This window comes from Caretta caretta, chromosome 8, assembly GCF_965140235.1.
Source record: "Caretta caretta isolate rCarCar2 chromosome 8, rCarCar1.hap1, whole genome shotgun sequence".
Classification (NCBI taxonomy): Eukaryota; Metazoa; Chordata; order Testudines; family Cheloniidae; genus Caretta; species Caretta caretta.
In genome coordinates this window covers 75,819,636-75,844,381 of record NC_134213.1, presented here as the reverse complement: position 1 = coordinate 75,844,381, position 24,746 = coordinate 75,819,636, and the positions used below count along the sequence as shown (strand labels likewise).

The 24,746-nt window shown below is 40.2% G+C and overlaps 1 protein-coding gene across 1 annotated transcript in view; it reads left to right on the top strand.

Moving 5' to 3' along the window:
* BRDT (bromodomain testis associated) overlaps positions 1 to 24,117 on the top strand; it is a 38,151-nt gene extending 14,034 nt beyond the window's left edge. Inside the window, exons 10-18 of the mRNA XM_048861627.2 lie at positions 1,964 to 2,104; positions 6,092 to 6,153; positions 7,730 to 7,922; positions 8,629 to 8,741; positions 10,464 to 10,587; positions 15,428 to 15,492; positions 18,944 to 19,149; positions 20,426 to 20,606; positions 23,274 to 24,117. Coding sequence (XP_048717584.1) covers positions 1,964 to 2,104; positions 6,092 to 6,153; positions 7,730 to 7,922; positions 8,629 to 8,741; positions 10,464 to 10,587; positions 15,428 to 15,492; positions 18,944 to 19,149; positions 20,426 to 20,606; positions 23,274 to 23,339 — 1,151 coding nt within the window. The 3' untranslated portion in view covers positions 23,340 to 24,117. The remainder of the gene's footprint in view (positions 1 to 1,963; positions 2,105 to 6,091; positions 6,154 to 7,729; positions 7,923 to 8,628; positions 8,742 to 10,463; positions 10,588 to 15,427; positions 15,493 to 18,943; positions 19,150 to 20,425; positions 20,607 to 23,273) is intronic.
* The last annotated feature ends 629 nt before the right edge of the window (positions 24,118 to 24,746 follow it).

Sequence of the window (24,746 nt, the reverse complement as noted above, 5' to 3'; positions counted from 1 at the left end):
AGACCCTCCCTACACTGATGGGAGAGTTTCTCCAGTTGGTCTAGTTAGTTGTTGCCTCTTGGAGGTGGACTATGGTGGAAGCCCTCCCATTGACATAGCGAGAGTTAGGTCGGTGTAACTGTGTAAGCCAGGGGTGTGGACTTTCCACTCCTCTGAGCAACGTAGTTATACCGATCACAAGTTGGTGGTAGAGACCAAGCCTAAGAATCTGCATCATTGCCAGCCTCTCCAGCACCCACTGCTGGATTCTGTTGGAGTTAGTACTTTGAAGGAATCAAAGCATAAGCTATGTCAGTAATGAAGGATGTGACAAGATGCATTCAGGTGAGGGCTCTCGCATGATTAAAAAAATTTAATTGCACGATTAAAGAGTAGATTACCAAATGAAATTTATTAAATATTTTTGGATGTTTTTTAAATATATCTATTTCAGTTACATCACAGAATACAAAGTGTACAGTGCTCACTTCATATTTTCAGTTACAAATATTTGCACTGCAAAAATGATAAACAGAAGAAATAGCATTTTTCAGTTCACTTCATACAAGTACTGTCATGCAATCTCTTTATCACGAAAGTGCAACTTACAAATATAGTGGGTTTTTTGTTACATAACTGCACTCAAAAACAAAACAATGTAAAACTTTAGAGCTACAAGTCCACTCAGTCCTACTTCTTGTTCAGGCAATCGCTAAGAGAAACAAGTTTTGTTTACATTTATGGGAGATAATGCTGCCTGCTTCTTGTTTACAGTGTCACCTGAAAGTGAGAACAGGTGTTGACATGACACTGTTGTAACTGGTGTCGCAAGATATTTACATGCCAAATGCGCTAAAGATTCATATGCCTCTTCATGCTTTGGCCATCGTTTCAGAGGACGTGCTTCCATGCTGATGACACTCATTTTTTTAAAAATGCGTGAATTAAATTTGTGACTGAACTCCTTTGGGGAGAGTTGTATGTCTCCTGCTCTGTTCTACCCACATTCTGCCATATATTTCATGTTATAGCAGTCTCAGATGATGACCCAGCATATGCTGTTCGTTTTAAGAACACTTTCACTGCAAATTTGACAAAATGCAAAGAAGGTACCAATGTGAAATTTCTAAAGATAGCTATAGCACTCAACCCAAGATTTAAGAATTTGGAGTGCCTTCCAAAATCTGAGTGTGATGAAGTGTGGAGCATGTTTTCAGCAGTCTTAAAAGAGCAATACTCCGATGCAGGAAACTACAGAACCCAAACCACCAAAAAAGAAAATCAACCTTCTGCAGGTGGCATCTGTCTCAGACAATGAAAATGAACATGTGTTGGTCTGCATGGTTTTGGATAGTTATCGAGCAGAACCCGTAATCAGCCTGGACACATGTCCTATGGAATGGTGGTTGAAGCATGAAGGAACATATGAATCTTTAAAGCATCTGGCATGTAAATATCTTGCGGCGCCAGCTACAACAGTGCCATGCAAATGCCTGTTCTCACTTTCAGGTGACATTGTAAACAAGTTGGCAGCATTATCTTCTGCAAATGTAAACAAACTTGTTTGTCTAAGCGATTGGTTGAATAAGAAGTAGGACTGAGTGGACTTGCAGGCTCTAAAATTTTACATTGTTTTATTTTTGAATGCAGTTTATTTTGTACATAATTCTACATTTGTAAGTTCAACTTTCATGATAAAGAGATTGCATTACAGTACTTGTATTAGGTGAATTGCAAAATATTGTTTCTTTTGGTGGTTTTTATGGTGCAAATACTTGTAGTCAAAAATAAATATTAAGTGTGTTCTGTGTTGTAACTGAAATCAATATGTTTGAAAATGTATAAAACATCCAAAATATTTAAATAGCATTCTATTATTAACAATTAATCACAATTAATTTTTTTAATCGCTTGACAGCCCTACTTAACATATATATGCATAAGACTTTCAGTGCTATATGTACTTCCTTTTCTTATCTTGCAGCTGAAAATAACACTATACCAAAGATTATTGGTGGACCAAGGCGACTGAGTGAGAGTAGCAGCAGCAGCTCCTCCTCCGACTCTAGCAGCAGCAGCACTAGCGGTGATTCTAGCTCCTCAGATACCAGTGACTCTGAATCAGGTCAGATAACCTCATTGTATCGCCTCTGCCTCTTGAGATACAGAATTTACAAAAGAAGCTTCACTTTGCATACTTCTAGGCCTACTGACTTGCTGTATGTTCCAGGGTGCCATAGTCTAGTCAAATGCTATGAAGTAGAAATACCTGAAACTCTTTTACGGATAAAACTTCTCTAGAAACGTACTTTTTTTTTTTTTTTTTTAAGTAGCAAACTGAAATTGTGAATGAAAACTTCTAGTAGCAAAATGTAAGTATCTGTACTGGAGCTTGTCACAAACTATATTCTAGGTTACTTGTCGTATACTTTTATCTAATTCATATTTGTCTAAAAATGGTGTTGCCTAAGTGTTTGTAACAACACAGTTACTATAATTGGATGACTATAGAAATATTTTGTTTGTATGTAGGCCTACAACACAGCAGCAAAACTCTTTTTAAGAAATAGAAAAATAAATGGGTATGGAGGGATGAGGGCCGGTGTAGTACCTAAAACTCTTACCAACAGCATTTCTAATGATAATACTTCAAACTAATGTTTTCCCAAAAAAACAAAGCTGGAGTTAATGGAAATTGTTTTTACAGTGTTCCATTCTGAAATGCAATTCGCAGTGCAGTCTGGATTGAAAACAATCCCAGATTGCTGCAAGATTGTGAGTGTCTTTGACTACTGTAACACATGAGGTGCATATTTCTGTGGGAGGAGAGGAATGAGACTTGTATTATTTCTTTGAACTTTTCAAACTGTTCAATATAAATGTATATAGCGGGGTTCTTTCAAACTGTAATTAAAGCATTGCTCAATGTTTAGGCCCTGTTTACACTGGGAAAATAACACTTTTCCTGACATGTAATCTTTTTCCCAATAATATGTGTAAGCATCTAGTATAGAAGGAGGTTTCAGTGGTGGTTAACATAGCCCATTTTTCCAGTGGCCCGTGTCTTACTCTCTACACTGATTTTGGGGAACAAACTTAAAATTATTCAAATAGCAGGTAAAGCTGCTATACATGATGAGATCCTCTGAAGGACTGATACATACACTGTTATGCATAAAATGCTCACCCTTGCAGTTTACTGAACACTCAATGACTAGGATGACTATATTTCCCTATGCTGAACACAGGACCCCTGGTAAAATTTATTCGTATTCAAGCAAGTTCAACGGCAATCAATCAGAACCATGCAGCACAAACGTTCAAATTATCATCAAGTTGACTGAGCCCCTGTTAAAAAGAAATACTGCATAGTTGGATTTTTTATTTGCCTTATCTTTAAGGCTTTTGGGCTCACACGAGGAGAGGTCACACACACACACACACACACACACACACACGACGGGGTGACCGACTGACCCCCACACCCCCTCCCTGCCTGGTGTGCTTTGCCCTTCATGCCTGGCTGGGCCCCCAGGCTGGACCCGCCTCCCCCGCTGCTGCACCTTCCCAAGGCAACACATGGGGGGGGCACACAGGATCACATGCTCCGCTCCCCCCCCCGCCAATTTCTGCCAGGATTCACACCAGAATGTGGCCAGCAGCAGCCTTTCAGCACTGTGTGGGAGAGAAGGGATAGGAACTGCTTCCAGCCAGAGGGGAGAGGAAGGGATGACCTGGCCCATGTCTTTGCAGAGTTTGTTCTCTCTCTTTTTTTCCCGTTCCTCTCCTTTCCCACTCCTTCTGTGGCTGGAAGCAGCTTGTTCCTTCCTGCCGCACAGTGTTCAAAGGCACCTAATGGCCATTGACAAAACCCAGCTGTCTCCTGTCCCCTGGCTACAGGAAGGGGTTAAGCCTGAATTGTGCACAAGGGCCCAGGGAACCTGGCTGCAGAAGCTTCAGCAAACCTGGCTAGAGAGATGTCTCAGTAGCAGAGTTTCCTCGGGGGCGGAGCAGCCCCAGGCTCCTTGGGGGAAGGACCCAGGGTGGGTGTACGTATGAAGAGGCTGGTAAGCTCCTTCCCGGGGCGGGGCTGCTGTCGATCCTGCAGGGTCAGGGCATGAACAGATTGGAAATTGCTCCCGTGCACTGTGGCCCCCTCCGCCTCCCACCACTCCAGAGTTTAGCTGAGGGGCAGAGAGGCTTCCCTGTGCCAGCTCTGTGCGTGTGCCAAAGCCCCATAGAGCTTGGTTCCTACTGGCCAGCACCCAGGCCAGAGAGTCTTGGGCTTTCATGGGGTGCTGGCCCAGCCAGAGGCAGTGGGGGAAAGAAGGAGCCTGCCAGCCAGGCTGTTGGTAAGCTGAGCATTCCGACCAGGGGCTGGTTCTTTACTCAGCTAGTGGGGGTGATATGGGGGAGCAGCAGGGCTGGAGGGGATGAAGGGACAAAGCAGGGAGAGGACAGTGAGAGAGGGATCACATAAAAGGGCTGATGGGTGGGCAATAGAGGCGACACATAACTGGCCGCTGCCTAGTGCCTGCCTGCACTCACCAGTGGCCGCAGAGTGCAGCCAGCACTGGCCAGAAACGGGACGGGGGCGAGGCCCTGCTGGCTAAGAGCTAACATGCAACGGGGGCTGAGCTGATGGACCAGTAGGGGCAGCGGCCGCCCCTGTGTGCTGCAGCTTCACCCCATCACCAGCCTTGTACACCCACCCCCATCATCAGCCACTGGACCCTCCCACTCACCGCCTGTGGATGGGCAGCTGGCGAGCAGGGATACAGCCAGCAGCAAGACCCATCAGTACTGATGGGGGGGAGACAGAAAATATGGGACAAATTTGCCCATTTTTAAGAAAGTCAGGACACCTGCAGGAGGGCTGAAATGTGGGACTGTCCCTTTAAAAACAGGACGTCTGGTCACCCTATCAATGACAATAATATCCGGCACTGAAGAGTTGACCTCTGTCTTCGTGTTAAAACCAGAACTTCAAGTTCAGAATTTTTGAAAGTGTCTGGGCTCTTCCAAACTACACTAGTTGCCTGGAAGATGGAAGTGCATTCTTTAGTGTAAAGGATTTTTTTCTCTTGTAGCTGGAATTAATTTTCATGACTGGCACAACATTTCAGCTAGTTTTATATAGGCATCTACGTTCAAAATATAGGTAGTTCATCTCAAGGCGGTGTTGACTCTTAGTGGCATTCTCAGACCAACAAACTACAGTACTTCTGTCTTGCAGTTTAAACTTACATTTAGAAGTTTTGTTTTACTGAGCCATCTGTCACTACTTCAAATATCTAATCATTTCACATATACTGAATGACAATCTTTAAGTAAAAATAGACGTAGTCTAAAAACATACAGAATGTATTTTGAACTTGAAATCACGCTGTTAATTGAAAACTGACATGCAGTCCACTGGTACGGCGGGTTTTCAGCTAGAAATACAGCTGCCTTTCACTTTAAATATTTTATATGCTGTCATTGATTTAAAACATCTATTCTGAAAGCCACGTACACTTAATTTTAATTGTTAATCAGTTTTTGTAATACAGTATGTGTTCATCTACCATTTCATCAGAAATAAAAATATGGATCTAGTTAATGGATACTCTAAGAGCATGTCTACACTTTGAGATGGTGATGTAACTTCCAGCTCGAGGAGACACAAAGGTGTTAGAGCACTAAAAATAGAGCATGCCTGTGGTAGCAGGAGGGGCTACCTGCCCTGAATCTATACCTATGGTCTTGGATGGGTACATACTTGAGGCTGCTAGCTGTCTAGGGCTGCTTCCAGCTACTGGAGTATGCCAGGATACCATAGCCTCATCTCTTCTATGGCAATGGCAGCTAAGGTATAGATCCCATTAGGACCCTATATGTGTGCCTAATTCTGTGCATTGAGTCCCATTGACTTCAGTGGTGTTACACATGCTTAACTCTGTGAACAGGAGTAAGCTCTCTGGGACAGGGATGCCTGTTTGTTCAGTTCCCACAACAATGGGTCTTGGACCTCTAGGTGCTACTGCAATACAGATTAAAAATGTCTTGATGTGAATCCATACAACAGATGTGAATACCTGAGTTTCTCCCTTCACTTTATTTATGATTACAGAAATAGGCTCAAAGCCAAATGGAACCAGACAGAATGGTCTGACTTCTAAAGAACAAATGGAGGTAAATTCACATTTCTCTTCTGTTAGAATGCATATAACTTTAGATCTAGATTAAAAGGTTTGTCATTCACTGCTTAGTATTGTTTGCTGAAATCACTTAAATAGCTTTGTTCTCTGTTGTTTGATACTAAAATTTTGAATATTTAATTTGATTCTAATTTTGTTTACCTCCCTCATAGGGAGGAACAAAGTTTGTTTGCTGCAGAAGTTCAAAGTTACGCATATTGCTGACACACTCTGGCTAGACCTCGACAAGCTGCTGGGGTGGGAGCAACATTTGGGGATCTTACTTCACTACAGACGGGGGGGAGGAGGGGGGAACAGGGGAGAAATATGGAGGCAACATTTAACTAAAAATGGTTAACAAGGTTTATTTTTTTTAAGTGTCTTTAACACAGTCTTACCCTTCACACGCTAAAGTGAATCAACCTAATAAACCATGCTAAGCACACTAAGGTCTTATCTTCGCTATAAGCACACAAATCTTCCAGTAAAATATTCGTTCAGATATAGTGACAGATGTAGGAAGTATCCAAAACATTACAGCATCATCTGAACAATGAGCAAGATTTAAGAGGAACTAGCCTAACATGAAACTAAATATATAAAACTCTTTAGCTCTCTTTTTCCAATAAATAAACAAACTACCTACTCCACTCCTGGGTGAATACCCATCTTATATACCAGTGCACCTGCTTGGCCATGACCCTCCCATTGCCCATGCCCATCCTTCACAATGTACTCTGATCCCAAATGGGAGGAGAGGCGGCAGCTAGTTTTTCAAAGTACGTTTACAAGAAAACTTCCACATCAGTTTGCCCTCACTGGACTCAATTTCCCCCCCCCCCCCCGCCCTTTCTGGAAGAGTTTGAGTACCGCTCCTGTGCTTCAAATATACTGCTCTTCCTTTCAGAGCAGAGCACTTAACCTCATAGGAAAATCAGGTGGCATACTTAACTGGACGCCTTTATTCAACTGCTGTTTATTCACCCTCTATTATAGATGCAAGACCTCCTCTTAGAATATACCTTTCACTCAGACTCTGATCCTGCAAAGACTTAAGTATATGCTTAGCTTCATTCACTGTGAGTAGCCTTTGCAAGACAGGTGCTCACATGTCTCCACAGTGAGAGCCATGCTACTGATATATCTCGGTCTCTCCCTGGTAAAACTAAGACTTACAGAATGCTACTCCTATGCCACCAGGCTGGGCCTTAAATGTAATTTGTCTTTATCTCTACAACTTTCTCTGTCATATACTTGGTATCTGAGTCAGAATATAGTGTATTTACCAAAGTATCTACCAGACAGCAGGAGTTAATGCCACTTCTTCAATTTAAATTGTGCATCATTGTTAATTTAAATGGGTACATTTTTCTGCTGTCAACCTATAGAATTCCTAACAAATACTATAGGCACCAGTGACATCAGATATTATTTGTATTGTATTTTTAAGAGAAGTAGATCACTTTCAAATGCCCAGGTGGAAACGGGAAAACTTGAAGAGGTATAAAGGGTTAACTTTATCAAATGCAAGGTAAATATCAAAAATTAATTACATTTAAATCTTCCTGCAGCAAATACCACTGTCTTTACAAAAGACATCCTGCAATGCTATTCCTGAAGTGCAGACCTCATTTTCTTTTACTAGTAGCTTGCAAAATCAAAGATCATCAGAAACACAGCCTTCTCTTAAAATACTACAGTGGCCTCAGCTTTTGCAACGTAGTCCACTTAAACTACCTGAACAAAGCATGCTGTCTCCTTCAGGTAAAATCTTTACACCAGAAAATGAAATGGCTATTATTGACATGAGACTGTCATTATAGCAGGAGAAGAAAATTGGTATTGGTCTTGTCTAGAAAATTCCTGTTTTGTTTGTTGGAGTTTGCTGGGAGGTAGGATGGGGGAAGTGTTAGGTTAGAGACCCTGCAATAGCTTCCATGTGTAGTGTTGAGCACCCTTTGTTCTATGTCATGGAGGTCAAGCAACACTTAGCAGAATCCTGGTTGCAGAAATGCAGTCTACCAACACTTCAGATACAGTGGTTTTTGTAAGTGTCATTTTACTACTGTCAAACAGCAAAATAGAAAAGAGTAATGTGACTATAAAAAGTGACTCAAGATTGAGATAAAAGCACATAATCCTGCATTGGTAAAGCTGGGTTTAAAGGAAAGAATATCCAATCTCTTACCTTAAAGCTATCTTGCAAATATTTAATGACATGCCCCCCCCAAAAAATCATCCTTCCTCAGTTCTGGTATAAATCTAAATGAGTTGCTAGCTGATTATCCAGCTGGGAAGCTAACTAAAAATAGATGACTGTCCCAAAAGGTATCTAGCTGGAATGTACACTTGGCTATTCTGTGTCTTAAAATATTGTTGAGCTAATTTTGAGTATAGGTTACAGATTTGTTGACTCTGTATATTATGGGAAGTTGCACATTTAATTTCCATTTTCCCCCCCTCCACTCAGGTATAATCACAGTTATATCTCCACTGCACTCCACACCCCTACAGCAAAGGCCTCAGAATATTCCAAAGACATGCCAGCCTTTTGTCAGCCAGCCTACTCACATTGCCACAGAGGTGAATTGTCATTATTTATGCTGATTTATCTACAAATAGATTTCTCAAGTATCTTCATATAACGAACCTTTTGTCCTTTAAAATAAGTAGACCTAGTATTGCAACACTTCAGGCTTGTATTCATACAACAGTGGAGTAAGGTTTTCTGTTTTCCTGGAAATGTTGGCTGAGTTTGATTAGACCCATACAGAACCACTGAAATGCTAATCTAATTCCCATTAATCAAATAGTGACTTAATTGCCTTTAATAGGAATTGGATTGTACTTTCTATGCCAAAATATGAAAGGAAAAGCTTTGCAGCTGAAGGAATCACTAGCTTAACTGTCTCTCTTTAATGCATATCCTCTAACATAGTTGCTGAAAGTATAAAGCTGCCAGGATCACTCTGACTTTCAGAAAGCAAAGATTACCTTGTAATATAATCACAGCATCTTCATTAGTTCTTCTTTTTTTCTTCCGTCTCTGGAAATATCATACTAAACTCTTGTCAGCTGTATGGTACAGTGACGATGGTATGAGGTGAGGCCTGGCTTTTTTCCCCCCTCTCCACATGATTTTATCTTTTGATTAAAAGATAAATATGGAGAATTCCTTGAGCTTTGAGGGAAGAATGATTTAATAAATAAAACCTGGGACTTGGATAATCCACCCTTGAGGAGTCTCTGGATGGGGGCCCTCAACTGTCATGCTGAATTCTATAGTTCCCTTTGAGTTGGACTTGATGTCACAGCTTAGCCTCTCCCAACTTGTCTAGGAAGATAGTTAGGTGAACATGCTTCCAAACAGGTCTAGGTACAGTTGATTCACCCAAGCTTTCAATAGCTTTTACTTTCTGAAGTTTCTCCAGTGCAAAGACTTAAAATGCACCTCTTCCATGCGACAGAATATAGCTGTAGCCATGTCGGTCCCTGCATATTAGACACACAAAGTGGGTGAGGTAATATCTTTTATTGGACCAACTTCTGTTGGTGAGCAAGACAAGCTTTCAAGCCACAGAGCGCGCTTCTTCAGGTCTAGGAAAGGAACTCCCAGCATCACAGCTAAATATATTGTCCCTCTTCGGTGGTGCTATTTTGTTCTTAGACTCTCCAGCCCAGAGTCTCCATTACACAAAGATAGGCTTTCTTCCTCTTCTGCACTGAGCCTGGTGGTAGAGGGCCAGTAACACCTTCTCTAATTCTCATGATGCATTTGTGAAAGCCCCAGCCCAACATAGGGGCTGCTTTATCTTATGCCAGTTTAACCTCTTCAGGAACATACTCGGCTGAGAATGAAGGTAGTGCAGGTGTGCTCCACCCTGCCCCTTACTCTGGCATGGGGTAGCAGTTTTAGGAGCCAGTAAAACACTTTGCACAAGCTGAACTCCCCTATGCTGAGGGAATTCTCAGCTGGCCAGCTAAGGCTTGATTCTGCCACTTAGCACCACTCAGGTGGTGCAAACTTCCTGGAACAGGAGGAGGGAATCTGGACCATGGTCATATTGTCCCCCACTTGATTTTCTTTCAGCAGTACTTGCTACTAAGTCAGTGCCTGCTTACGTAGAATTTACTTTAGTTGACTACAGTATGGATTAAATCTACTTCGTCCTTGCAGGTCCAGCCTGTATAGACTGAAATAACCCACTGCTGAAATTCCCTTTTTCTGTTAGATAAATACTATAGAACATTGCACATATTAACTGATCAGAGTACATTTTGAAGACTGTCTTAATTTTCTCCTAGGCATCCAATTCATCTCTCCAGGACATTCCAGTTACTGATGGCAAAGAACCTGGAAAATTAAATATTCTTCAAAACAATGTTTCTGGTGGAGTTGCTGGCTCAAAATCCATAAATCAAGAACAAAGTATGTATGGTCTTATTAGAAATGTAACTGAGATCAGGGGCATACACTTGAAATAAATGTATATGTGAACTTTCAGTTTATATTGGTCAAAATAAAGTAATACTGAATGTAATATTTGTTCACTAGTTAATATCTAAATAGTACTGCATGCAAACGTTAGTGTGACTGTTTTTCCGGGTACACTTTGTTGTTTGATTCACTTAACAATTTACATAAAGCTAAGTAAAAATGGATATCCAGTTCTCATTCTGGTTGTATCTGATACCAAGACTATATAAAGCCAATGACTTTACATTTGAAAAGGCTTAACTTTCCCTGCAGTTTAGTAGCGGGGACAAATCGCTTAATTTAGAAAGCTCAGAATAGTTAGATAAAAATTCACTCCACTGATGCCCTGTTACGTAACAGTAAAACTTTTTGCTGAACTTTAAAAGGATTCTCTACTGACACTCCCTAGAATGTCTCCAGGTGGCTTAATCTTTATTATATGGCTTTTGGGGGTAGCAGAGATCTGTCAAAATAAACAGATGATAAAGAATTTTCCCTACTGTAGAAACAAATTGATAAAATACTGCTTCAGTCTTGCATCACTATTGCGAGAGCAGGGGCTACAGGTATCAGTGTGTCTACTGCAGCGTTTCATTCCCTTCTAAAGTTCTTCAATACAGTCCTGAGTAGGGGATTCTGCTAAAAACGATGATCTGATGGCTTCATATTTCCTGGGCAATATATTAAAAGTAGCCCATAAACCACTGAGCAATTAGTACAGTAGGGTTGAAGGAGGATCCTGGTAAAGAGGTCTGGGAATAACCTGTCCCTAGAACGTAAAGTTTTTACTTACTTCAGACTTTCAAATAGGTACTGAGCTGGAGATCAGTCATTTCTGCTGGGGATGGCTTAACAGTTCTCACACTGAGTCCCCAATGCAATAGTAGCTTGAGCTTCAGAATACCTTGAGCTCCAACCCACCCCCTTTGATGAGCTAGCTTCTTCAAACTCAAAGAAACTCAAAGCCCTAGTTACCCTAGGCTAGAAATTTTTCTGTGAACAAGAGCTGAGTTAGGGTATCACCTGAGTTGTGCCCCAAACTAATAATGCAGTGAAGACCAACTTATCTTCCTCTTCCTCCTCCTCCTCCTCCCTCTGTCCCCATTAATTTGAACATAAATAAAACAAATTTCAAACAAAACTTCATGGAAACTGAAAAGCATACTTATTTCCAAACTCTTAACAATTAGCAGTGAAGATGGTCAATGAATAGTGTTAGAAATTTAGGGTTAACTAAGTAACTTAATTATACCAAAACAATGCTTTCACATTGCAGTCTTAACCCTGCTCTTCTGTATTGCAACACTTATTTAGTACCAGTAATGTACTTTTATATATGCTAAAAAGCACCTACCACTTTACAGCACCTGGTATCGGTTTTACATGAATTATAATTCAGTGCACAATCCTCAATGACAATGAGTGTATGCCTTTTTGCTTTTGAATTATTTCCCACATACTGTTCAACTGTAAATTTCAAGGCAAGGACCTTGCTTTAATGTGTTTCAAAATGACAGGTACAGCTATAGCAACCTATATTATTTGAAAACACAGGTCTTTCATTCTCTCCTTCCATTCCTGTTCCCATCTTTTCTTTGTCTGAATGGATTGCTCTTCCTTTTTTCTTTCAATCTTTTCCTTCCTCATTGCCTATCTTCCCCAAATCCTTACTTCTCTATCCCTCTTAGTTCTGTCCTCTTCAATCCTTCAGCACCTTTTTACTCACCACTCCTACAGTTTCCACTTGGCCAAGTGGAGGGGCTGTGGGATGGTTCCTCTCATCTTCACTGTTGAGATCACCAGAGTTGGCATGCTCTATTCCTGGCCCTAACACGGGGGCAATAAAGCTAGAGTTCTTGTACATAAGAAGGCTGCTGCAGGAAGAATCTCAAGATTGGGAGGTTTGCCCAGGGACGTATTACGAGTTGCTTAGCCTTTGAGCCACAGGGGTGCGAGCACTAGTTTGCTTATGTATTTTTTAAGTTTTTTAAAAAATAAATGAGATGAATGAGCAGAGCTCTGCTCAATGCTCATTCATCAGCACCAGACCTGCTATTGCAGGAGTAACCAGCATGGGAGCTATTTCCCAGTCACCCAACCTGAGTTTCCTACTAAGATTATTACATTTATTTTCCATTATTAAAACTCTGGGGGGAAATGTTTTCCTTGAATAATAAAAGGAACTTAAACTTTACTCAGTAAGCTTTTGTGCTGCTTAATCCTCAGATGAAAGATGCTATATAAGAGCTAAGAACTACTATGTACATCTTTACTGATATCATGTGACCTAAAACTTGGTTGGGGAGAGGGATAGCTCAGTGGTTTGAGCATTGGCCTGCTAAGCCCAAGGTTATGAGTTCAATACTTGACAGGGCCATTTAGGGATCTGGGGCAAAAATTGGGGATTGGTCCTGCTTTAAGCAGGGGGTTGGACAAGATGACCTCCTGAGGTCCCTTCCAACCCTAACTTTCTATGATAAAACTTGGTTAAAAGAATTGCATGCTTGTCTGAACCACTTGTCAAGAGATCTTGCAGAAAAGCAAATCTAATTAGGCATTCTTCTGTGGTCATCTGTTTCCTAGAAATACTGAAAATAGCTTTCCTGAGCTCCACAACTGTGTATTAGCACCACCCTTGTTCTTGCCAACTTGGCTGTCCTGTACTAAGTCCTAGTGGAGCTGCCTCATTACAGAAGCGTCCCATGCCACTGTGAGCTCAAAGTACTGGCTCCTCAATGCACTCACAGCCCGGGACTCATGAAGCTCATTAGTAATGAGATTTAGCCCCTCTGCTGCCAAGGCAGGAAATGCCAGGGAGCCAGCAGCTCAATTTGCAGTCCCTGACTGCGGGCAGGCAGCTTTGTTGGAAGGCCTGAGTTTCACAGTCTTGCATTCATTCTCTTGAAGTGGAGATGAAGATGAATTCTTGATACCTAGTCAGGTCACTAGCAGGTTTCTGAAAGACTTCCATGAAGCCCTCTGTGTGTGCTTTGAGAAAATCCTCTCCTGCCCAAGAGTAAATGCTCCTTGTGCATGAAGTGCTGGCCTTCACAGCAGAGCCTCTTGTGCTGAAGATTATGCTCCAGGCTTCCCATCACCTTGACAATTCCAGCTGCTTGTGTGGGGGCAAGGTGAAAAGCAGGGTGATGAAGGACATAATTGGATTCAGGGGAACTGGAGGTTCACTTCAAAGCCAAGTAAATCTACATGCTGGAGAAGCATGAAGATTATGACCTTTCTCCAGTTCTCATAGAAGCTACCCAGACAGGTTTGAGTTCAAACTGGTCCAGAAATTTACAAGGGTCATCAGAGATACATACCGGGGCTCAGACCCCTATCAACAGGGCTGCCTTGACTTAGCATCCTATTTTATTTGGCTAGCCAAAACTCGTGCTCATTTGAAGTTGAGTAATATGCTCATTTTCTGACTTTTTTTTTTTTTTAAAGACTACTTGGGATGTTTGATTCTTGTAAAGGTTGCTTTTGGAAAAATCTTATTTGAAGACCAGAGTTTAAATTTTCACAGAAGGCACTTTAATGTCTTAATGTTTTCTACATGTTTGTGAGTCTGGGATGCTTATGTAACTGCTTACATAATATTTTATCCTGTAGCTATCAAATCTCTTACACATTGAGTAAGAATAATTCTACATAGAATTACTGAAACCTAGTTTAGTTACCCAGAGTAGATGAATGTGAGTTTTGTCACAAAAAGGTGCAAGAGTATTAAACCTCTCTTGTGCTATATCAAGGTCTAAAGCAGTTCCTTTGTCAAAAACAAAGTTTTAGCTTCCATTCCTAAAGCACTTAACAATCTAGGTATAGAAATCCTTTCTGAGCCCTAAAAAGCAGTGATATCCATGGTAAAAGCAGCATAACACTTCTGTAACTGTGTGGTAATTCTTCCTATTGAGTATGTTTTGCCTGAAATAATGGAAGATTTAGTCATCTGCAATTCCACATACTTGTCAAGGTATTTCTAATATTACTCTAAGTGCGCAATGCAAAAACACATGACACTTTGCGGTTTTTCTTTTGCAGTACATACAGTACAGAGGAAATTTCATTTATATGTGTTGAAATGAATGCTATTGAAATGGAATTTATAGTTTGCCTTTCAGAATGAATTATCTATCAGTGTAACAAATAAGATAATCACTCAGAGCACATACCTTATTTCTTAAACATTCTGTACCCTGGAGCTACTGGAAGTAGAAATGGATTTACATGACTAGAAGACCTTACTGGCTGACCTACTTGTTTAAAAAGGTGGAAACTGGCAGGACAAATGCTTTTATGAGGAATGTGAGGTTACTAAGTAACTGACTCCTCCCTCTCTAGGGGAAGCCAGGAACATCACAGAAGGGGTAGTCAATCTCTGTTGGAGGGGGAGGGGAAAGGAGATGAGTAATATGTAGAGATTCTTCCCCCCACCAGTCAAGTAACTAGAAATAGAAAGCACTGCAGTTTCTAAGAAGGCTTCTTGTCCTGCCTACATTAACTTTCTACAGGGTAAGTAGGAACTCTAGAGAGAGCCTTCACAAAATGAAAGGTGGAAGAAAACCTACATATCTATTCAAACATTTAAACTTCTAACTCAGGAAAGTGAAAGCACTTTAGGCATCTTTTTCTGTCTTAGTTGGGACTGATGAATTCAGGAGCTCCTCTGCCACAACGATAAAAGCAGAGACCAACTTGTAAAGGACTTTTTCAGTGGGCTTCCATTCCAGAAATAGAAGCATCTTCCAGATGGTCAACATGATTCATAAAGCTCATTCTATTGTTCCAACAGGTCATTCTGACAGCACTGATGATAAAAACACACTAGATCCTACACTTCAAATTCTTCCTAAAAAGGTAGGAATATTGTCTTTTTGGATGTCCCTCTTAAGACTCGAGGAAACCATTTTTGCATATCTTATTTGAAGATCTTTAAAGTTTATTATAAAGCAGTAGCACCTTATCTCAGGATCTTCTCAAGTGACTTCTATGGCTTATGCGTTCATTGTCTCACAGACCTTGGGAACTATTGAAATCCATCTGCCAAAGATTCAAGCACATATTTCTATTCCATGTCCTATGTGACCATTTTTTTTTTCTATTGGTTTATGCTGTTTTATGTCATGCTCTACTGTGACCAGATGCTCAACACAATTAATATTCACAACAAAGTGGAGGGCTCTCAGGTCTAAATAGGGGGGAAAAAACATATTTAGATGTATTCAAGTCAGCAGGGTTGGATGAAATTCACCCTAGACTCGAGTACTCAAGAAACTAGCCAAAGCGGTCTCAGAACTGTTACAATTAGCTGAGAACTCATGGAGGACAGGGGAGGTCCCAGAGAACTGGAGAAGGACAAACCGTACCTAACTTCAAAAAGGTGGAAAAGGAGGACCTGGGGAATTATACACCAGTCATCCTAATTGCAATATCCAGAAAGATACTGTAACAATTAAACAATTTATTCAAACCTAGAGCATAACTGGGTGATGAGTAACTATCGAGAGAGATTTGTCAAGAATAAATCATGTCAAAGCCATCTAATTTCCTTCTTTGACAGGGTAACTGACCTAGTGGGGTAGGTGAGAAGAAGTAGACATGATCTATTTGGACTCTAGTAAGGCTGTTATCACAGTCCCACCTGATGTTCTCATAAGCAATCTAAAGAAATATAGTCTAGATGAAATTACTATAAAGTGGTGCACAACTGGTTGAAAGACTGCACTCAGAGTAGTTATTAATGGACTGCTTTCAAAATGGGAGAACGTACAAGTGGTGGTCTGTTATGGGTCAGATACTAGTAAATATTTTCATTAATGACTTGGACAATGGAAGCAAGTATGCTCCATAAAATTTTCAGATGACATGAAGCTGGGAGATGTTGCAAGCACTTTGGAGGAGAGGATTAGAATTCTAAATCATCTAGATAGATAACTAGTCTGAAGTCAATAATACTAAATTCAGCAAAGAATAGTGCAAATGCCCAAATATATAATGGGAAATAAGTGGCTAGGCAGCAGGACTGCAGAAAAGGATCTGGAGGTTATAGTGGATCACACATTGAGTACAAGTCAACAGTGTAATGCTGTTGTAAATAAAGCAAATGTCATTTTTAGGGGAGTATTTAACAAGAGTCTGATAAGAAGGTAATTGTTCCATTCTATTTGGCATTGGTGAGGCCTCAGATGGAGTACGCTGGCCAGTTTTGGACACCACACTTTAGGTGTGGACAAATTCTGGGGGAGAGGGGAGAGAGAGAGAGAGAGACACATACACCAGAGGATAGCAACAAAAATAAGAGGTTTAGGAAACGTGAACTATGAAGAAAATTTAAAAGAATTGGACATATTTAGAGAAGAGAAAGCTGAGGCAGGGATATAAGTCTTCATATACATTAAGAGTTGTTATAAAGAGGTTGGTGACCAATTTGTTCTCCATATCCACCAAGGGTAAGAGAAATAGTAATCAGCTTAGTTTACACCAAGGGAGATTTAAGTTGGAAATTAGGAAATCACTATAAGGGATAGTTAAACACTGGAACACGTTACCTAGGGAAGTTATGGAATCACAGTGACTGGAGATGTCTAAGAACAGCTTAGACAAATACCATTCAAGGATGGTCTAGGTATACTTAACCCTGCCTCAATGTGGGGGCGAGGGGGGACTAGATGACTTCTTGTGGGCCTCTCCAGCCCTATATTTCTGATTTCACATCATAAAAAAGTTAACATACCAAAACAAAGGACTCAAAATTCAAAACGTGCGCACCTGTACTATGTTAACTAATGTGGTTTGACTCTTTTCAGGGTGTAGTTTTTTTAATACTAGCATACCTCTCCTCCATATTACACAATACCCAAGTCATAGCAATACTTGAGTAAATGCCTCTAAGAGTAGTGCTGGAGTTCAAACTTACATGTGAGACTAGGAAAGAATCTGTCACACTTCTACACCACTGAAAAAAAATAAAACTGATCGTGATCCCACCACTATGCATGGGACCAGCTTGAGGATTTTGGGAGGGGTTCACAAGAAGGTTCTTCTCGGTATGCCTGAACTGCACTGGCTTACTTTTAGAAAATGGCAGGGAGAGGGGATCTTCCAGTTCCTGCTAACTTGCTGCTGCAGGAAAAGTTGACGCTTGATAATGTTTACAGAAGTGCCAGTTTTAGTTGCCCTCATAAGCTGTGGGCCTCATGGCCCCTAGATGCTGTAGAGTTGTGTGTAAGCCTGGTAAATTGAAATGCTTCTAGAATTCCTGTCAACACGCTCAGCTCTCAAGTATTAATATAGGGCTTGTCTATGCTACTGCTTAAGTTGATGTAACTTGCGTTGCTCAGGGGTGAGAAAAAGCCACCCCTAAGCGACATAAGTTGCATCTACTTAAAGCAGTGTCTACACCGCACTATGTTGGCGGGAGACGTTCTCCCAGTGACATAGCTTCCACCTATCACTGAGGTGGAGTAATTATGCCAATGGGATAGCGCTCCCTCGTCAGCATAGCATGTCTTCGCCAGACATGCTACAGCAGCACAGCTGCATCAGTGCAACTGTGCTGATGTAGCGTGGTAGTGTAGAGTCTGTGGACTAGCCCTTAGTAAATTTCCATTGTTCCAGCAGCTTACATTTTCTTAAACTATTAATATTTGGATTCAGATCCCAGGGCAGATATGTAATAAGTCAAACAAAACAATAGATTTTCATGAAAACTTCTCGGAGTATTGTTTATTAACCCAATATTGTGTATTGACTTTACAAAGGAAATCCCCCTACAAAGAACTAGGGTATCTCGCTCAGATCCACATGCATCCAACTATTTCCCCTTTATATATATAACTGCAGGCCTCATAGGAGCTTCCATAGAACTGAGATGGGAGTTATGCAGGAGGACACACAATGCACTGTGTGTGAGAGAGAGTGAGAGCAAGAGAGTGAAGCAGTCCTGAATGCATCTTTTCTGGGGGTCTAAAAAATCTGATGCATATGTCCTAATAGTGAGGATCTGGGGAAGATATTTAACAGATATGTCTATTGCTGCTGATCCATTTTTCTACAGAGTGGCATTATTTGAGAAAGTACACTTAGAATATCTACAACAAAATTTTTGAAAGCTTATATCTAATAAAACATTCCTACTGGAAAACTGCACTGAAAGGGTTATCATGTGTTTGTATCTTATGAGTGAAAGTATGTCCAGTGAAAACTAAGTGATTTGTGAGTATAGTAAGGACTAAGTGACTTATTTACAAAAAATGCAGTTTAATACCACAAACTATTATGTGAATTACAATCACTTCTTAAATTGCAGGACATCAAAATCAAGAATGCAGACTCTTGGATAAGTTTATGTAAAAATATGGCACTTCCAGTTCCCATAAAGGCATCTCCGGAGAACTTCAAACAGTTCAGGAAAGCAGCACTAGAAAAGGAAGAAACTGAACGAGCACAAGAGTTAAGGAGACAACTGGAACAAGCCAAGAGGAAAGGGAAAACCCCCTCTCAAGAAAAAGAGAGGTTTGTAATTCCTTATAGTTGAGTGGAAAAATGACCCAATTTCGCATGTCTACTTTTATTTATATCAAGTACCTGTCAACTGGATTCTTGGATGGCTGTATGGAATTTATTAAATTAATTTATATTTAAAAATTACCACATGACTCCTTTGAAATATGCAATGTTGGCTTGTCCATGAGAGTATGACTCATCAGTCTGTTTGTTAAGCTGATAATACAATTATTTAAGGATGTGTAATGAGCAACTGTACCAGTAGCCATAAAAGAATCAGTCATAAGCAATTTAGGATTCATCTATATTGGGAGATATTCTGGAATAGCTATTTCTGAGTAGCACTCTGAGGATGTGTTTTTATTCTGAAATATGAGGATCCATACATGGAGTTAATAAAGACTAGCTAATCTGCTTTAAATTCGAGATAATTGCATTTTTGCACTTAACACTGCTGTAACAGAATCACCTGTGGCAGAGCTATAACAAAATTCTATTCCTAAAATGTGTAGGGGTTAGCCCTGCATCTCCACTGAATCTGCACCAGTGCATTGCATCCATCTTAACAGGCAGGCAGTGCACTGTCAAATCTAGACAACTGTCAGAGCTGACAGTGCTGTTGGCAAGCCTCTATAATTCATGGGCTGACAGTCCCTCTCCATTCCCTGCCATGCCCCTCAAAAATGCCTCTCTCCAGCTCTGCAAGTCCTCCAATGACAAGCCACTGACTGGATGAGACTGCCCCATGCCATGCCCCTCACTTCCAGTAGTGGAAGAAAGGCATCACTGGAATAAGTCATTGGGGGGCTTGCCCTATTTTAGGCAGCAGGGGGTCACTTGATAGAAAAAACTTCTATCAGATTAGCCAGTCAAAGAGGAACAGGACAGAAGCCATGAGTCTAGACTGGCTTCTGACATTTCCCTTACCTGATTCGCAGGTAAGAAAATCCCCACTTTATATTCTTTATTTACAAAACTTAGTTCATCTAGAAGAAATATACAATCCCCATATAGGTTTGTGGTGGGGAGTGTCAATGGTTCTTTTCCCATTGCTACCCATTTAAAAACAGAAATATTGCCACATAATGCTTATATTTGGGGAAAAGCTTTATAGAATTAATGAACATGTGCAATACATATTGTTGGACCACATTTAAAGTATTGTGTACTAAGTAAGTGCTGATTAAGCTACTAACAGATGCTTTTGTTCAGTTGACACATGTTTACGCTACAGAAATAATGCTGAGTAAACAAAAGAATTGGACATTTTATTTTACTTTTTAAGGCTCCATGAAGGAGCAGAACTGGAATCCACTGGAATGAAAGCCCACGAAGAGCCACAAAAAGAGAGGCCAAACAACGAACAGCAACAACCACCAGGGGTTCAACAAAATATCCAAAAAGGTCTTTTCAAAGACCGTAACCAGGCTAGAAAAATGGAGCAAGAGCGCAGGCGGAAAGAAGCGGTAAGTCATGGAACTTTTTTCAACTATTAACTTTGCTTTACTTTCAGTTGAGCACAAAATAAGGTGACTAGATCCTCAGGTGGCATAAATCATTGTAGATTCACTTGAAGACAATGGAATTATGCTGATTTAAAATAGCTGAGGACCCATCCCAGTAAGTAAAATCTGAGGCTTAAGATTCCGTGCTACACCTCCAGGAAGCACAACACAGAAAGACAGAGTAATGGGGAAAGGGAGGTGCAAGGATCAAAGGTGGCTTAAGTCACTTTTGTGCCTTTCCAATTTTGGGCTGCTCCAGGAACTGGTGGTATATATCAGGGATGCCTATAGGTTACTCTGCTGCCCACAGCAGCATGAAATCCTCATAGTATTGTGTGCTGTGGGGATTCTCTTCCAACCCCTAACTTGCCTCCTGTTCCCCAGGATTAATGAAGGGGGCTAGTGTAGGTAATGCAAGGTGGGAAATTCTTCCCTAGCTGGTTAAGGGGCTTTTATGGTGTCATACAGGGCCCAGAACAAGTGCGTGAATCTCTACCTATTGTTCTTTTGCATCCTAAACTAAACTGACTGTAGTTGATCCAAGAACTCAAATTCCTTTTCCTCTGGGATACCCTTAAAGGAGAACTTCTAAGAGTAAATTATCATGGAACAATAAATGTGATTGATTAGGATATTTGTCAGTGCTAAATTGGCACCTCTGTCAGTTTCATTTAGAATTTGGCCTCTGCTGGGTATGGAGGCTGAAAGGCTCTTTCCCCTTGAGAAGGTCACTCAGAATACATTGAGTCACCCTGGAAGTCATGTAGGGAAGCTTATGCTGCTGCCCATGCGAAGTTCCTGTTCCAAAGAACGTCCTTCATAAACAGTTATCAGATCTATCTGAAACTCTTCACAAGCACAACATCAATTTACAATTTAAGTAGTTTGTTTGCCAAGTTTCTTTCAAAACTGGAGCATGTATCTTCCTTACGTGATGTAAGTCTGATTGTCAGGATATATTACTTCTCAGTCTTTAACCCAATGATTTGGAAAAATCTCTTCCATATAAAAAATGTAATTTGGCTAAACCAGAGCGGACTCCTCAATCTGCAAAATGCTTTTGTCTAAATTTGGCATTTCATCGATATTTCAGTAAAGTTTTGGGTAAATTGGTGTAACCTAATCTTTTTTAGAAAGTGTAAATGTCACTACAATCACCTGTCTTTTAGAGCCTGCTCCAAAGCCCATAGAAGTTGACGGAAAGACTCCCATAGACTACAGTGGACTTTGGATCAGGGCTTTGGCATCTGCGACTCTAGGCTCCCCAGAGTTACCAGATTGGCTATTGTGGAATAGCTATTCCACCATACCTGTTCCAGAATATTTTCCTGGGTAGACACTCTAATTCTGGAATAAGAGTGTGCTTTTCCAGTTTAGGTTAATCTGAAGTAAATTAGTGTGTCCACAGGGTAAACTACTCTGGAATAGGTATTGCATTTAAATTCATACCCTACCTTAATCTGAAACTTTCAAATGTTGACAGCTGTCAGACTCTTCGAGGACATACGCACAAAAGCAGACATAGTAACATCAATGATTGTGCAGCAGAACAACCCTACAAAAACAAAAAGAAAAGGAGTACTTGTGGCACCTTAGAGACTAACCAATTTATTTGAGCATGAGCTTTCGTGAGCTACAGCTCACTTCATCAGATGTATACCGTGGAAACTGCAGCAGACTTTATATACACACAGAGAATATGAAACAATACCTCCTCCCACCCCACTGTCCTGCTGTGGGGTGGGAGGAGGTATTGTTTCATATTCTCTGTGTGTATATAAAGTCTGCTGCAGTTTCCACGGTATACATCTGATGAAGTGAGCTGTAGCTCACGAAAGCTCATGCTCAAATAAATTGGTTAGTCTCTAAGGTGCCACAAGTACTCCTTTTCTTTTTGCGAATACAGACTAACACGGCTGTTCCTCTGAAACCTACAAAAACAAAACATTCTCACCACCCAAGGGGTGGGGGTGTGTGTGTATATGACCTACAGTGCTCATCAGATCAGAATATTAAAAGACAGCAAAATTAAGGTTACAAGAATTCTGGTCTCTGAATATCTCAGAGCAGAAAGAAGTCTTGTATATTGTCCATCTGTGGTCCTTTAGTATGTGTGTTTTGGACTTAATGTTGGTATTGCAGATCAATTTTAAAAAAGAGAAATTCCCTCTAGTCCTATTAGAGTAGGTAAATAACCATCTTATCTTTCTCTCCCATCACCATTGGTTACAGAAATGTCTTTCTAATCAGAAGTGCTTGCCTTTTCAATTCACTTCCAACTATCAAATTCTTTAAAAGTCTTGCAACCTGATACCATGAAGTGGTTGATGTCACAACCACAGGATTTAGGCCGACTTTAAAAACAGAATGTTTTTGATACATATTGAAGTCCACATGCAATGATGAGAAAAGGAAGTGGACATGTTACTTTAATTTTTTTTTAAATTTAAGTTCCTTTTAATGCAGTTCCTTTTAATGCATACCAATGCATCCACAATGGTAGCAATGCCTAGTGCTACCATTGTGGATGCCACTATAAACCAGCAATAGGTGTGCTGTCACTTATTATGGTATTCCTTTTGTCTATGATAACTCAATTATGAAACCTGTTAATTCATTTTCCCATAGATGACTGGTACCATTGACATGAACCTGCAGAGTGACATAATGGCAACTTTCGAAGAAAATCTTTAGTGGAATTTTGGACACTAGAAAAAGTTGCAACCTGGCCACAGTCCCTGAGTGACATTGTACTAAATGCAATGGTACAATAAACTTGATACAAGTGCTAAAAACATGTGTGCTATTTATCTATCTCAACAGTATATTGTTTAGACCACTTTGAAGAGCTGTAAACTGCTATAGTATGTTTAATTTGCATAGCACTGTTAAATATTAAAATTATGCATTGACACATAACACATCACAGGGTATTTTTGTTGCTTGCATTTATAATCTGTCAAATCTACTTGTTGCTAGCTAGTTGAGCACGGTCATGTTTGATTGCATATACATTTTACTTATCAAAATACATTGTAGAGATTTTTTTGGAATATCTCTCCCTGTTTTTTAATTTAGAACTTTTAAAAGCAATTATCTTTCACAACCATTCCAGAAGCTTTTTTAAAAATATACTGCCCACAGCTGATTTATTTTCTTGTTTTCACTGGCTGTTTCTGGTTATATACACCGCATTTACATGTGGTGTTAAATAATACTTTTGGAGAAGTTATCCAAACCATAACAACTTTGTGTCTTCAGAAGTGTTTTATTTTGATTAAATAGTGAAGATATCACTTTTTTAATTAATACATAAATGTGCTATTTAATAAAAACTGGACTGTGCAAAGACCTTGAAATGACCATATATACTATCTGGAAATAATTTGTATTTAAAGAACTCCATTTGTGGAACGTTTTCATTTTCTGTACTTGACTTACACTTTCATTTGCCAAATTCTGTCCACTTAACCTGCCTCTACTTCGTTAAAAATGTTAACTGTTTTGTTCATGTATTTTATAGCAGAGATTGCTTGAAAGAGCAGGCAAGCTAGAGTGCTTACCTAATCATTCATATTTTGTATGCAAAGAAATTCATTGGAACTAAAACGGTTGTATGCATCTGATCAATCTGTCTCTTAACCTTTAAAATACTGTTCTGTTGTTTTTTTTTTTAAAGTACCCAATATGTAGCAGCCCAAATCAGGATCAGAATATGATTGCAGTTATACTAAAATAGTACAACTAGAGGGGAAAAGGACTTGCTAATATGTACATAAATCAAAGGGGTTGCAACATCCCAATTACAATTTAGAACTTCCTACCTTCTAGCTGTCTGCTTGTGCCTCCTTATAGCCTCTACCTGCCTCTGCTCTAGCAAATCACACTCTCAGGTAGGGAGCTGATATTTACTCTGCCATGATAGATCTACTGTCTAACTGCCTCTATCGAACAGAGTAGCTACTGTTTGACTTCAGGTTTAATACCCCATTCAGATGAATTAAGAGCAGCCCGGTTTAATACCCCATTCAGATGAATTAAGATCCATTATTTGGCTGCACCCTTAAGCCTACATCACCACATCAGTTTATGGATCATACA